The sequence below is a fragment of the Gorilla gorilla genome, chromosome 11 (genome assembly GCF_029281585.2).
Source record: "Gorilla gorilla gorilla isolate KB3781 chromosome 11, NHGRI_mGorGor1-v2.1_pri, whole genome shotgun sequence".
NCBI classification, from domain to species: domain Eukaryota; kingdom Metazoa; phylum Chordata; class Mammalia; order Primates; family Hominidae; genus Gorilla; species Gorilla gorilla.
In genome coordinates, this window is record NC_073235.2 from 78646596 (window position 1) to 78662814 (window position 16219).

Here is a 16219-nt window from a genome sequence, read left to right on the forward strand (position 1 = left end):
GAGCAATGAAACTACTGGTCCTGCTGTCCTTGGTTCAGTCTGTTCCTCCTCCTTGCCTTTCACCAGTTTCTAGTGAACAGCTCCTATACACACTGTGCTGGGCTCTGGGATACAAAGACAAGTCACTGATGGTGTATGCTCTTCAATCTAGTGGGGAAGAGAAATAATCTTAAAACAATATGACAGGTGCTATAACAGGTGTGGTCAAAATGTTCCTCTAATAAAAAAGGAGCCACTAGTAGTACTATAATGTCAAAAAAATAGTTTCAGAGGAGGTGAATTCGGGTTCCTGAAACATAAGCGTTTTTCAGGCCAAGAAGGGAAGGCCATACCAGGTAGAGAGGACAACTCATGCAAAAGCAAAGAGGGAGGAAAAAGCAAAGTCTGGGCTTGAAACAAGGAGAGTACTTTGGAGTGTGGTTATCCTGGCTGAAAAGAGAGGTTGCACAGGGTTCACGTGAAGGAGTCTGGACCTACTCTCTAGAGACTGGGGAGCCACTGCAGGTTTTAAGCTGGGATGTGAAGTTATGTATTTTGAAGCTAACTCAGGGATGCTGTGTCTGATTAGAGAAAGGAGAGACAGGAGGCAAGAAGAACAAAATAGGAGGCGACCGCAACAACACAGCAGAGAGAGGAACTAATGTAACAAGAGTGAACAGAAAAGACATTTAGAGGTAGAATTCACAGGACTTAGTGATCAATTGGATGAGTAAAAGAGGAGTTGTGGATGTTAATCTCTAGATTTGAGGGACTGAGTCACGTCATTCACTAAAATGAATAGAGGAGGGAGAAGAGAAGGCTTTGCAAGGAATCTAATGAGTTCGGTGGCAGTCTACATTGTATTTTCTGCATTGCTACTGATACACTGTGTGGCCCTAAGCAACCCACTTAATCTTTCTGGACTTCAGTTTCATCAGTGAAAGAGTCAATAAAGATATCTACCTCATAGGCTTATCATTAGAGTTGTATGGGAATGTGTGTTAGGTATTGGTATCTTCACCAGGTCCAAGTGAGTGTTCTATATAAAGCTAAAACCTAGGAAAAACACACCCGCACTCACACCATGCTGATGAATACTTAGATCCTGGGTGTCCAGTGAGAAATGTCTTAGAGAAATTAAAAACAACAACATCCTACTGCTTCCTAGATATGGAATCCAAGCTAATGTTTAGGACTAGGTCAGATCAAATTGCTATTCAGAGCCCTCTCCTTCAAGAGCGGTACTTGCTGGAGGATTCATGCAGAAATGTGTTCTTGGTATCAAACCACTAAAGAGGTCTTTTAGCAGATGTCAGAAAGCTTCAATGCTTTTTTTTGTTTTGTTTTTAAATATCATGTGTCTTTCAGGGAATGCTTGAAGCCACCTACTCTTTTGAACCTCCTTGAGCCCTGTGTGGAATGGTGTAGTATAGAGAAGAGTGCTGAACATCTGACTTTGGCCATTTACACCGGGTGTGATTACAGCAAGTTGGTTATCTTTTCTGTGTTAGTATTATCATTTGTAATACAGAATTATGAAAGGCTCAAGATAAGGAAGAGAGAGATTTTGGGAGATGTTATAAGAGTAAATAAAAGGTATTATTTTTCACTCATCAGATTGGCAAACATAAAAACTTCAACATCCCATTGACTTGGCAAAGGTGTGAGGAGACAGGAACTCTCATATATTGCTGATAGAGGTATAAATTAATTTATTTCTGTGGTGAAATGTATTAAAACTGACAGTGCACATACCTTTTGACTAAATCACTTCACTTCTACAAATTTTTCTAATAGGTAAAAGCTTGACCATGTGTTTGTAATAGCAAAAGGTTGAAAACAAGCTATATGCCCACCAATAGGGAATGGCTAAATGAATTGTGGCAGGTGTATACAGTAGAACAGTATGAAGTTATAAAAGTAAACCAGGGCCAGACGCCGTGGCTCACATCTGTAATCCCAGCACTTCGGGAAGCCAAGGCTGGCAGATCACTCAAGCCCAGGTGTTCAAGACCAGCCTGGTTTTGTAGAGATGAAACCTTATCTCTATAAAAAATACAAAAATTAGCTGGATGTGCTTGTGCATGCCTGTAATCTCAGCTACTCAGAAGGGTGAGGTGGGAGGATCACCTGAACCCGGAGAAGGTTGAGGCTGCAGGGAGCCATGATTGCACCACTGCACTCCAGCCTCAGCGACACAGTCAGACCCTGTCTCAAACAACAACAAATCCAGGAAGTTATGTGTGGATATATATGGAACGGTCTGAAAGATACAATAGGGGGAAAAGCATGGTGTGAAAAAGTCTGCCTAGCATGCTACCATTTGTGTAAAAACCTGTGGAGTACACACACACACACATATATATAAATTATGCTAGTAAAAAGTGTCTCTGTAAAGATATACAAGTTGGTTGCTTATGTGAAGGGGAACTAGGTAGCTGGGAACAAGAGTGGGAGGAAGACTTTTCACTGTATACCCCTTTGTACCCTTTGAATCTTGAAGCAGGCACATTTAAATTTATTACTCTTTTGAAAAAATAAAAGAAGTCGGGCACAGTGGCTCTCACCTATAACCTCAGCACTTTGGGAGGCTGAGGCAGGTGGGTCCCCTGAGGTCAGGAGTTCGAGACCAGCCTGGCCAACATGGTAAAACCCCATCTCTACTAAAAATACAAAAATCAGCTGGGCATGGTGGCACAAGTCTGTAGTCCCAGCTACACAGAAGCTGAGGCAGGAGAATCACTTGAACCAAGGGGGTGGGGGTTGCAGTGAGCCAAGATCACACCACTGCCCTCCAGCCTGGGCAACAGAGCAAGATTCTGTCTCATAAAAAAATTAAAAAAAAAAAAAAAAGGAACAGAGCAGAGGGTGCGGGGAGGGAGAAGATCAGGAAAAATAACTAATGGGTACTAGGCTTAATACCTGGGTGATGAAATAATCTGTACAACAAACTCTCATGATACACGTTTATCTATTTAACAAACCTGCACATGTATCCCTGAACTTAAAAGTTACAAAACAAAACAATGCCATTACTCACCCTGAGTAAAATGATAAAGGAACAACAACAAAAAATTGTTTAGTACAAGTGACCTGGGTGTGCTTGTGTGTGTTCATATGTGTCCTTATTTGTACTTGCTCTATCCAGCAAAATTAATCTTGGGATACCTCTTGTTTTGTTCCCCCAGGGCCCTGATGCTGATCAACCTCAACGATAATGAGGGGATTCTTCACTGTTGCTTGGTGCTGGGGTCACAGGTCTGTCTCTACCCTCTCTTCTAGGAGGACTCAAGATGAGGCTACAGAAGTCTGGCAGAGCAGCAGGCCTCTCAGTCAGAACCACTGACTGTGTGGCCTCCCGGAAATGAGTGTGCCTTCTTGAACACTGCTGTGCTTGCTTGGGATCGAGGCCTGCGACAATGCCAAGGAGTAGCTACTATATTTCTTCCTCTTTGCAGACTGTGAAAAGGCAATGGACTGTGGAAAGTCACGAGACCCAAGGTGGTTCCATTTTTTGCAGGATGGCTTTGCCTTTTAACCTCTGAGTAAAGTGACTTCCTCTCTAAAATTAGGGGTTTGATGTAGCTTATCTGGAAGGTGTTTTCTAGCTTTGACATCTTAGGCTGTGAAAGGTCAGCCTTTAGCCAGAGAAAGAGTTACTGCTTAGGCTAAGGGACATTTGGCCCCCTCTGGATCTCTGGGGCTCAAAGGCATATTCCAATTTGAGAGATGGAAGAAAAAAAAGGCTGAGTCCTCTCTCTTCAGATGCCCATTCTCACTCCTTCCTTCTTCCCATTGCCTCAGAACCACTCTAAATTTTCTCTGAAGAGACTGGGAGAGACAAATCTCTTTCTCTTCCCACCCCACTGGCATCATCAAAGCCAAGGTAGGGAAGTGGCAAGAAGCAGAAGTGAGCCCAGTCTCTGCAAAGCACCAATTGGTCAGCAAAACTTGGGAAACTTCCAACTGACCACTTCTTAAGGATATGCTCTAGAACTTCAGCCGAAGTAGACTTAAGTTTTACCTTGACACTGACCTCTCTGCAACCCAACAAACCTCTGGACACTTTTTAGGTATACTCATGTGCCAGCTAGCCATGACCTCTCATCATTCATGGTCCCTCCCATAGGAACATCTCCTTTCTTCCCACACTGCCCCCTCCCACCCCAACTCCTACAGCAGAATTTTTCAAAGTGTGGTCCCAAACAATCTTGCTTTAGGATCACCCAAAAGTCTTGTTAAAAAAAGAAAAAGGATTCCTAGGCCAGGCACAGTGGCTCATACCTGCAATCCTATCACTTTGGGAGGCTGAGGTGGGTGAATCACTTGAGCCCAAGAGTTCAAGACCAGCCTGGCCAACATGGCAAGACCTCGTGTCTATGAAAAAATCAAAAATTAAAAAAAAATTCCTGAGTCAGACTATTAAGTAAAAATCTCTGGGGGTGACTCAAGAAACCTGAACTTTTAAACAAGATTCTATGGTGATTTCTACCCACCTGATGTGGTTTTGGGAGGCAACAATCTAAAGATATCCTTCAGCCAATATTAGTCACGGTAAAGACACACCATTCTGTCCACTCTGCTTACGTCCAACAAACACTTTTGAATGCCTCCATGTGTCAATCACTGGCTTGACCAGTGAGCCTTTCATTCACAAAATTCTCAGGGAAAGGCACAGCACTTTAAATGGTTTTCCTCAGGGAATGTCATATTGTCAGATTTCCAACAGGTTTAGAATTCTTGTCCTTAGGACTCCTTTGCATCCCTACCTCCATCCTAGGATGACTGAGGGATGCTACAGAGAACTGCATCTTAATCTGCACTTTCTCTTAATGTGGATTAAGAAAAAAAAGACACCCACCCTTTTTTACCCCAACAAACAAGATTTTCTGTGACTTGGGGTTAGGAAGCCAAGCGTTTCAATGTGCTCAAGTGCCTCCAAACGGTAACACAGTGGGACTTGTCTAGAGGGCTTACCCGGAGCTTCTTGAAAACAACTTAAAACACACAGAAGCAATCCCTGCACTTTGGGAGGGTGAGGTAGGTGGATCACTTGAGGTCAGGAGTTTGAGACCAGCCTGGCCAACATGGCAAAACCCTGTCTCTACTAAGAATATAAAAATTAGCTGGGTGTGGTGGCATGTGCCTGTAGTCCCAGCTACTTGGGAGGCCGAGGCATGAGAATCGCTTGAACCCGGGAAGTGGAGGTTGCAGTGAGCCAATATCGTGCCACTGCATTCCAGCCTGGGTGACAAACCAAGACTCCATCTCAAAAATAAAATAAAATAAAATAAACACACAGAAAACCAGACTGCCACCCTTTATCACTTCTGTCTGCAGAAAAGAGGCTAGTTATTAGAAAGGGAGAGAAAGGTAGTCATGAAAGGGATAGGGAGTGGGTAGGGGGTGGCTGCTGTGGTGAGCAGGATGGGAGAGATTTCAAAGCATTCCTACATCAAACACAAGCTGGCAATTGGGCCCCTCTGCTGTCACCTCCCGTGGAGAACTCAGCACCAGGACCCAGCAGAGCAAGTGACCCTGGGGAATTCATGGCTTGACAAGTAATAAAATTAGTAAGACATTTCTCTCATACTTTGTGAACATCTAAGAGACAAACTTTAATGTTACTCAAAATATGCTATATTCACATCTTTCTATATTTCCCCAATAATATCTTCCAATTTCTCCTTAGATAATTATACATTAAGATTCCTCTAGAGTAGATTTATAGTATAGCTAAAACCTGTGTCAGAAATAAATCTCTAGCTCCTTTGGTTTAAGACTGTCTTTTCCCTAGCCCAACTTTCTCCTAACAAAATGTCATTACATAGTAAATCCTTGGCAAACATCTGTTGAATTTGAGTATGAGATGACCAGAGTCGTGACTTCCAACCTGAGCAAGTCAAGAACCAGTCCAAGAATGGAGATGCTAACTCTGAGCCCCAAGGTGTGGGATATGCCAAGGATTTGGGGATTAAGGGAGTGGAGAGAAGGGTGAACAGAATGTAGCTTTCTTTTTCTTTGAGATAGAGTCTCGCTCTGTCACCCAGGCTGGAGTGCAGTGGCATGATCTCGGCTCACTGCAACCTCCACCTCCTGGGTTCAAGCGATTCTCCTGCTTCAGCCTCCCAAGTAGCTGGGACTACAGGCATGTGCCACTAATTTCTTTTTTATTTTTATTTTTTTTAGTAGAGATGGGGTTTCACCGTGTTAGCCGGGCTGGTCTTGATCTCCTGACCTCGTGATCCACCCACCTCAGCCTCCCAATGTGCTGGGATTACAGGTGTGAGCAACCGTGCCCAGCCAGAATGTAGTTTTCTGTATGCGATTATCAAAGAAATGCTATTGGGTCTGAACAAATATTGAACACCTCTCCCTCGCTCTCACCCACAGTTGTGAAAACAAAACAGGATTTTTAAAAACTTCATTCTTTTTTAGGACACTTTCTTCCCTCAGAAAGGCTAAATCTCCAAAATTTTACTTGATGGAGCTAGTGTGGATAGCTCATGGGTGCATTAAAGTCAAGGCCTAATTATATCATGAAGGACCTAGCCTTTGCCCCAAATGCCCAGGAGGAAAAACTTAGTCTTTGTTGCCATGAAAGCTGCCAGGACACCTAGGCAGCCTGATTTTTTCTGAAACCTTAGAGAAAAGGCCCTTAATTTGAGGGGTTTTGGTCAGACTTGCCGGACAGTAAGGCTGACTCTTCTGCCCTAAACCCTGGGTTGCAGCCAGCTGGATGTCTTCCCCAAAGAGGTTTACAAAGCCATCCTTCCTTCTTGACCCATGGGGCCTCTAGGCTTTGGAGTTGTGATAGGATAAGTATCATTTGAGGGAACACTGTGAGAGCTGGGACATCTTGCAGATAAAAACTGGCTATTAAAATCTAGCCAGAGGTGGAGGAGGGGGCATTGTGAACTCAGTAGCATCTTATTTGCTGTTACTTTTGCATAAATGGCACAGGAGAGCAGTGAAGAAACGTGTCTACATTTTAAGGCTGAGCTAGCTCTGAAGAGCTCTATCATTTCCTAACTGGGGTGCTAGGGAAGAACTTTTATTTTTCTCTTCTTAAAAATTATTTAGGGCCGGGCGCGGTGGCTCACGCCTGTAATCCCAGCACTTTGGGAGGCCGAGGTGGGCGGATCACGAGGTCAGGAGATCGAAACCATCCTGGCTAACACGGTGAAACCCCATCTCTACTAAAAATACAAAAAATTAGCCGGTCATAGTGGTGGGTGCCTGTAGTCTCAGCTACTCGGGAGGCCGAGGCAGAAGAATGGCGTGAATCGGGGAGGCTGAGCTTGCAGTGAGCCGAGATCGCGCCACTGCACTTAAAAAAAAAAAAAATTAAATAAATAAATAAATAAAAATTATTTAGGACCTTTGTCATCTGACTGGCTATAGCACAAAACTGAAATAGCAAAATCAAGATTGAAGGGCTCTTTTCAGCACAGGTATTCCATTTCCAATCAAACTCAAGAACTCCAGCAGTGCAGGAACCACAGACCTCTTTAACTTTGTGCTGATTCCTAGGCATCCACCCTCTACTGGCTCCCCTCAACCTGGGGACACCCCTCCCCCATGCTGCAGCAACTTCAGGTCCATCAGTAGTCCACATTTTGGTAGGGCTTTGTTTATTCACAAGTCCACATCCCTGGAAGGAACTGGCTCCCTGGGCTGTGATGGCGCCTATTCTAAAGACTTCCTCAGAGTGGAATTTTAGGCAACAACAGCTCAATCGCTCTTTTATGACAAGTCAATCAGTAAAACAATGATAAAACCTCGGTTACCATAACTTAGAGGCTGTAATAGATTAACTTTTCAAGGGCACTTGATATAAGCTCTGAGTAGACTCTTTAGAGTCTTTATTCACACAGGGTTTTAGGAAACCACCCTCTTTCATAACTACTGTGTGTAAATAACCTCTATTTATCTAATTTGTAATTTTCCTACAGTCCCCCCAAAAGGGAACATTAAAAGAAATACTAAAGGAAGTTGGAAAGTTTGTCAATGTAAAGCTGGTCTTTGTAACCTTTCTACTCTTCATTTCCTGTGCCAATTGCACTTTTATTTCCCGTCTCTCTACACTCAGTAAACAAAACCATATTATCAAGGGAAAGACGTGAGCCCATTAACATTGTGAGCCCTCAGATTTCACTCACAAGAGACGGTGCAGCACTTATCTGATGGAGCAGAAGCTCTAATTGCTTCGAGGTACAAGTCCATCCAAACCTCTGAGATCTCACCCGTCCCCGGTAAGCCCTTGCGCCCTCCAGACAAGCTCCTCAGTGAAAGCAAGCGCCGCACCGGTGCCTGTGCCAGTCTCCCAGAAAGGAGCATAAAGAGTGTTCCACCACCACTCTGGATTCTTTATTCCAACAACCCAGCCGGAGGGGAAAATCTGCTAAACCACCCCACAAGGCAGAAACTTTATCAAAATCTGGCACTACAACACTGGCCCTCATCACGCCGCCACAAATTGCGAGGGATAGAAGAAAGCTGCAAAGTCACGTTAAAAGGAAGCCTAGTCAAAAAGTGAAAATTTTGTCCCGCCCTAGGCACACAGCACTCACAGCATAAAACGTAGTTCCATGAGTCTTAGGAAAGGGGGAAGAAAAGAAAAAACCAAACATCTGCTCTAGGTTTAGAAGAGGGATAACATCAGCGCCAAGCAAACCGAAAGCGCAGAGGACTCAGAAGAGGGGAAGAGGAATAACTTTATCTATCCTGGAGGTGGGCGAAGAGCAGTCTCCACCGGCCGCGCGTCACGCTCCCATTTAACCTTTTCCATGCCGCGACGCCCACACTCCGCCCTCGAGGGACTAGCCCCTCCACGATCCAGAGCAGAAGCGGCTCGCCCCCCTGCATCCACTGGCCCTCACCCAAGCCTTTCTCCTGCCTTTCTCCCCCCACCTCGCCCAATACCTGTCCGAGAGCAGGCGTTCTGCCCTCTCGCCCTGCCCTTGCCCAGGCAGCCCCCGGTCGCGACGGCTCTCCTTGGGGCTCAGGGGAGCTGGGCGGCGGCCCTGGGCTGCTTTGGCTAACTTGGCTGCCGGGCAGGCGCGAGGAGCGGCGCGCCAGTCGCGACCCGGGCCGTGCGGAGAGGCCGCCCATTGGCCGGCCAGCGCCACGTGGCCGCCCCCGCCGGTATATTAGGCCACTATTTACCTCCGGCTCACTCGCCATGGGTTGGAGAGGGCAGGTCGGGTAGAGACGGCTGGCGGAGCGGCGCAGACGGCGGCAGTCCTGCTCAGCCTCTGCCCGGCTCCGTACTCCGGCCCCGGTCTGCGCCCTCAGAAAGGTGGGGCCGGAACCATGAGCTCCTACCTGGAGTACGTGTCGTGCAGTAGCAGCGGCGGGGTCGGCGGCGACGTGCTCAGCTTGGCACCCAAGTTCTGCCGCTCCGACGCCCGGCCCGTGGCTCTGCAGCCCGCCTTCCCTCTGGGCAACGGCGACGGCGCCTTCGTCAGCTGTCTGCCCCTGGCCGCCGCCCGACCCTCGCCTTCGCCCCCGGCCGCCCCCGCGCGGCCGCCCGTACCGCCTCCGGCCGCGCCCCAGTACGCGCAGTGCACCCTGGAGGGGGCCTACGAACCTGGTACCGCACCTGCCGCGGCAGCTGGGGGCGCGGACTGCGGCTTCCTGGGGTCCGGGCCGGCGTACGACTTCCCGGGCGTGCTGGGGCGTGCGGCCGACGACGGCGGGTCTCACGTCCACTACGCCACCTCGGCGGTCTTCTCGGGCGGCGGCTCTTTCCTCCTCAGCGGCCAGGTGGATTACGCGGCCTTCGGCGAGCCCGGCCCCTTTCCGGCTTGTCTCAAAGCGTCAGCCGACGGCCACCCTGGTGCTTTACAGACCGCATCCCCGGCCCCAGGCACCTACCCCAAGTCCGTCTCTCCCGCCTCCGGCCTCCCTGCCGCCTTCAGCACGTTCGAGTGGATGAAAGTGAAGAGGAATGCCTCTAAGAAAGGTAAGTCCGCGGGCCTTGGATGGGGCCACCTGGGGTTGGGGACGGAGCCTCCCCCGCGGAAATGCGCTGGGAGCGTGGTGCCGCTGCCTCTCCAGACAGCGGTTTGGGTTTGTGGAGGAGACGCGTTCCCGGGCGAATTCCACGGAGTCTGCCTCGAGTACAGATTCGGAAAATGTGCCAGGCATTGAGAAAATTTCAGGAAGGAGCTCTCCGTGGAACTTCTCCTGGCACAAATTCTGTTCCTAGGGACCCAGGAGGGCTGCGCTGGGACTTTGATTCTAACTAGCTCCACTGCTCACCCACGTTCTGTCCCCGGCCTCTGGCCTGGCTGACGCCCTGTCTTTACGTTGCAGGCAAACTCGCCGAGTATGGGGCCGCTAGCCCCTCCAGCGCGATCCGCACGAATTTCAGCACCAAGCAACTGACAGAACTGGAAAAAGAGTTTCATTTCAATAAGTACTTAACTCGAGCCCGGCGCATCGAGATAGCCAACTGCTTGCACCTGAATGACACGCAAGTCAAAATCTGGTTCCAGAACCGCAGGATGAAACAGAAGAAAAGGGAACGAGAAGGGCTTCTGGCCACGGCCATTCCTGTGGCTCCCCTCCAACTTCCCCTCTCTGGAGCAACCCCCACTAAGTTTATCAAGAACCCCGGCAGCCCTTCTCAGTCCCAAGAGCCTTCGTGAGGCCGGGACTTGGGGCCGAAAAACTGTGGCCTGCAGAAGTCCCAGGCGACCCCCACCCCTATCTAGACTTAGGAGCTCAGTTTGGGAGAACAAAAATGAATAGGGATTTCACTTGGGAAATGAAGTACTTTAGTTGGCTTCCGAGTTCCAGACTATATGTCCAGATATTAATTGACTGTCTTGTAAGCCACTTGTTTGGTTATGATTTGTGTCTTATCAGGGAAAAGGTGCCCAGCTGCCAGCCCAGCTCCGCTGCTATCTTTGCCTCACTTAGTCATGTGCAATTGGCGTTGCAGAGTGGCAGACCATTAGTTGCTGAGTTCTGTCAGCACTCTGATGTGCTCAGAAGAGCACCTGCCCAAAGTTTTTCTGGTTTTAATTTGAAGGACAAGGCTACATATATTCAGCTTTTTGAGATGACCAAAGCTAGTTAGGGTCTCCCTGATATAGCTAAGCTGCTTCAGTGATCTTCACATTTGCACTCCAGTTTTTTTTTTCTTTAAAAAAGCGGTTTCTACCTCTCTATGTGCCTGAGTGATGATACAATCGCTGTTTAGTTACTAGATGAACAAATCCACAGAATGGGTAAGAATAGAATCTGAACTATATCTTGACAAATATTATTCAAACTTGAATGTAAATATATACAGTATGTATATTTTTAAAAAAGATTTGCTTGCAATGACCTTATAAGTGACATTTAATGTCATAGCATGTAAAGGGTTTTTTTTTGTAATAAAAATTATAGAATCTGCTGCTCTATGCTTTTCTTACACTCTTTAATAATGATTCTCTTTCTTTAAAGTTGATTCAGTTTCCTGTATTTGAATTTTCTTGATTCTGCTATGAGAATTTGTTTATGTTGATAACTTTTTTTTTTTTTTTTTGACACGGAGTCTTGCTCTGTCGCCCAGGCTGGAGTGCATGGCACAATTCTGGCTCACCACAACCTCTGCCTCCCAGGTTCAAGTGATTCTCCTGCCTCAGCATCCCCAGTAGCTGGGATTACAGGCATAAGCCACCATGCCCAGCTAATTTTTTGTATTTTTTTTAGTAGAGACGGCGTTTCACCATGTTGGCCAGGCTGGACTCGAACTCCTGACCTCAGGTGATCCGCCCACCTCGGCCTCACAAAGTGCTAGAATTACAAACGTGAGCCACCACGCCCAGCCGATAACTTTTAAAAATAATACTTCCTACAGGTTGTGTACACACCCAGCAAGTTATGGACAATTAGTAGTTTAAGAGAGAAAACTACTCTGCCAAATGTCCAAGTAACTATGGAAATACTTTCCTTACCTTGAGTGCCCTAATTTTATGGTAGGTGTGTAGTCTGCACATTAACTCAAGTGTTAGGTGCCTACTGTGGAATGTTGTAAAGCCAAGGAGACACTTCAGGGAGATCTTGTTCTTTTGTCTCCTGTCCTCACAAAAGGAAGAGGAAAGGTGACCTGAAGACTTTGTTTCTTGGTTAGTGTTCCCTGAGAAAGGCAGCTGCACATCAAAAAGTTCTCAGTGGCTGAATTCCCATTTCCAAAGTCAAGAGTTACAAAGGAGGCTGGGAAAGGCTAGTAGTCACAAATTTCTACTTCCTGTAACCTAGACTGAGTATCTGGCGGAGAGAGAGCACAGACAGTGCCTTTCTGATTTCAAAAATGAAATATTTTCAAATGAATACTTTGGAAGAGGTACAAGCACAAAACTTGAAAGTTGACAAGAGAGTATGTGGTTTAAAAAAACCCCAAAACCTATTCTCTAATCTATTTCACCCAAACTCCCATTTCTCATCCCTGGAGGCATTCATAGTTGACCAGAGTTTATGTAACCTTGCAGAAATATGAGAAAAAGATGCAATATAAAGATACAGAATCAAGTGGATACTTGGGACAGTTTTGGGGAGTACGTCCTTATTTTACAACCATATCTTTAAGTTCTTTCTATAGTTCAACAGAAGGGCTAACGGCCCAAATAATTCAGATAAGAACCTCAGCTCTTTTAGCTAGATTTGTAGATTCCAGTATAATGCTTTAAATCTAAGTATTCATAAATCTAAGCAACTGTGAAAGATTACCTTTTTTTATAAAACAGCAATGTGATTAGTTCTCTTAGAAAATTGGAGTTACACTGAAGTTCTCATTCTTTGCACCTATAGTTGAATGGAGTTGAAGAAATAAAATGATTAGCTCTAACAAACTCAGCTGATTAGAGGGAAAAGATACTGCTTAAAAAGCAGGTCTGTCAATATTATTCTTGTTTCCCCGGCTGCCCTTTAATAACTTGATGCTAATTGAATCTTGTTTGAAACAACAGCCCCCCTCTGAGCTCTACTGCTATTTGAAAGAACTTGTTAAAGGACTTGTGATCTGCTTGCTTACAGCCACCTCTGGGCTTCCCCTGCAGTGGTCTTTGACATGACAATGTTTCCTTTTTGATAAGCATTTAAATGTACACCTAAACAACAACAACAACAAAATACCAACATGCTGGGTCATTTCCTTAATCTACCACCCTTTTCTCTGAGAAAATAAAGCTTTTCCTTCTGAAGCTAGTACTAGCACTTAGCCCTGATGGATGTCTTCCTTGATGAAGGTGGCTATTATGACATTCGTATAATGCTGTTCTATGAATCAGGCCAATATTAGCTATTTTTTGCCCAACCCCAGGGATCTTTAAAAGCTTTCTTAATGCAGATCACTGTACAGCTATATTCAGTATTAGGAAGAGTCCTGGCTGGAGATCGGGATGAACTAGGTGACCTCTGGAGGTCCCTCCCAACAATGAAAATGCTACAATTTAATGACTTCTGCATATTTTATTTTAGACCTATCATTTGAAGGGAGTTAGGCTCTAAGAGAAAGCAAATGTGCTGTCTAGGATTACAGTGATACTGTGTTTGTACAGGAAAAGAGGATTTTAGGCACTATCAAATACATGTTGTCCGTGGAGGTACCTAGGCAATGTGGATCATTTACAGAGCATTCCTTTTCCTATTATTTTGAGCCTTGTGTTATTTTGAGTCAGATCTCCATGAAGTATGAGGTTACTATGTAAACTGCAACTACTCAAACAATCCCATTTCTATTTTACAAGATTTCAAACTAAATATGCTAATTTACCCTCCAGCGATCTGTTACAAGGATGAATACACAGTGGACAGTTCTGGCTGTTGTATAATTAACTATTCAATGTTCCTTTGTCTTCACATAATGACCATGTGTCTACTTTTCTGGATCAGGATAATTGGGAGTGAGGAAAAGGAAAGCATTTAATAATATATAAAATTCCCATAAGTTGAGTACTAGCAAATGAAGGCTTTGCTGATATAAAAACCTAAAGCAATGTCACCTAGAGTTTCAAAAGATTAATTGTGTGTGATTTATGCTGCCTCAATCTCAAATATGGTGAGGATCAACACCAGAAAAGGCTGTCTGATTATCATGTCATCCAAAAAAACCAGAAGCAGGCTCAGGAGAGTTGCATTAGCTCTGAAGTTCTTAATTATTCCTTATGGCCAAAGAAATGATCTATATTTGCTGAATATTGAATTTGAAAACCTCAGGATCTAATCAGTTTCCGAGAGATGTTTAGTCTGACCACAGACCTCTCAACAAGAAAAATGCCCATTGTTAAAACTTTATTTGTGGTTTTAAAGTAAAACCATAGCGGACATATCTCACAAAGATAAATATCCGTCTAAATAGAAACAAAGATGTTCATGGTTTTTACCTCTATCTAATGTTTTCAAGTCATGAACATGCAACAAATCTGCAAAATAACTCTATTTCAACATCTCATTTGTAATTGCTTATTATGTTGTACTTGTTATTCAGAAATAAAATTTCTATAGAAACTGTTTAACTAGATTCAATAATGAACCAAGAGGATGAAAATCCTAAATATTGGTGTGAAAGGAAGGTCTATTACTTAGCTTGTAAAGATTTCAACATAATCTCTTCTCCTTCTAGAAATCTTACTGATGTGTTTTGGAAAGAAGGGCCAAAGAGTAGTCATTTGGACTTGTCATAGCTAATAAACTATTACAAGTTTATTAAAACTGACACTTTTGAGGCATTTCTAGAAGGTACTGGACTCTTTAGCACACTGAATTCTTAGGGATTTTGTAGAGCCTAAGCTTATACAATTTGGGGAAACCTCTTTAAGGAAAAAAATACAAAATTGTTAATACAAAATTCCCAGGATGTGGAATGGTTCAAGTTAGTGAAGTTTACATTTCACTGGGCTCATAGTAAATCCATATCTGCCCCTTCCTTGAAATCATCGCTTTTTCTCCACTGCCATCATTGCCTATGAGATAATAGCAATGATTGCTTTTCTCTAACATCTTAGAGCCAGAGTCACTCTTTCTCTTCAAATGCATCAAATAGTGGATAATGGGGACAAGGGCAGGTTGGCACTCTGTTCTACTCTCTTAGCATCTCAATCTCACTGCGCTCTTCTGGGCTACTGGGTGGCTGACTTTAGCCAGTGGCTTTTCCCACTCTACTGCCTTAGAATGGGAACCCTATCTCATCCTAGAGGTCCCCTTCTGTTGTGTTTTCTTCTCAAAGATATAAACAGAAGAGAAAGATATAGCTGGAGACAATGCAGCCACATTGTTAGCGTCTAAACATTTCCTAGGATGGAACCACTGGGGCTGAAGTAAAGGACCCTGAACAAATAACATTATTATTTTTCTTTTCTTAGAAATGGGAACTTGTTTTGTTGCCCAGGCTGGTCTTGAACTCTTGGGCTTAAGTGACCCTCCTGCCTTAGCCTCCCAAGTAGCTGGGAATATAGGCATGCACTGTCACACCCAGTAAGAACATTATTCTTTTGCTTTTTTTTGAGATGGAGTCTCGTTCTGCCGCCTAGGCTGGAGTGTACTGGCGCAATCTCAGCTCACTGCAAGCTCTGCCTCCCTGGTTCACGCCATTCTCCTGCCTCAGCCTCCTGAGTAGCTGGGACTACAGGCACCCGCCACCATGCCTGGCTAATTTTTTGTATTTTTAGTAGAGACAGAGTTTCTACCTTGTTAGCCAGGATGGTCTCGATCTCCTGACCTCGTGATCTGCCCACCTCGGCCTCCCAAAGTGCTGGGATTATAGGTGTGAGCCACCGCCCCCGGCCAAGAACATTATTCTTAAGGGAGGAGACCTGGATTTCAGTACCAGTTGTATTTTCTGATTAAAAGGAAAAATAGCTTGCCTGGTCTTAGATTCTCCTATAAAACAAAGTGGGTTGGTCTGGATGATCATTACATTCGCTTATCACCTTAGCATGTCTTCACAATCCTTTACTGTGCTGGTTATTACTGACGAGTATTTAGTAGTACTGTAGCTCTGTAAGATTAATGTCAATGAGAGGCTGGGATTGAAGTAATTTCTGAGACCTTTAAAAATTATCTGGCTTGGGCCGGGCCCGGTGGCTCACGCCTGTAATCCCAGCACTTTGGGAGGCCGAGGTGGGCGGATCACGAGGTCAGGAAATCGAGACCATCCTAGCTAACACGGTGAAACCCCGTCTCTACTAAAAATATAAAAACAAATTAGCCGGGAGTGGTGGCGGTCACCTGTAGTCCCAGCTAC

General features: G+C 45.1%; 1 protein-coding gene across 1 annotated transcript; it reads left to right on the forward strand.

The window, feature by feature from the left end:
- The first annotated feature begins 9030 nt into the window (after positions 1-9030).
- Positions 9031-11395, forward strand: HOXD1 (homeobox D1). Its single transcript, XM_004032839.5, has 2 exons — positions 9031-9946; positions 10300-11395. The coding sequence occupies exons 1-2, from the start codon at positions 9295-9297 to the stop codon at positions 10632-10634; spliced, it is 987 nt and encodes a 328-aa protein (XP_004032887.4). The 5' UTR covers positions 9031-9294; the 3' UTR covers positions 10635-11395.
- The last annotated feature ends 4824 nt before the right edge of the window (positions 11396-16219 follow it).

Bases quoted from the DNA above. Each gene is read 5' to 3' on its own strand.
- HOXD1 (XM_004032839.5), top strand. From the start codon at position 9,295: ATGAGCTCCTACCTGGAGTACGTGTCGTGCAGTAGCAGCGGCGGGGTC. The intron at 9,947-10,299 runs GTAAGTCCGCGG...TTTACGTTGCAG, and splicing joins GAGGAATGCCTCTAAGAAAG to GCAAACTCGCCGAGTATGGG.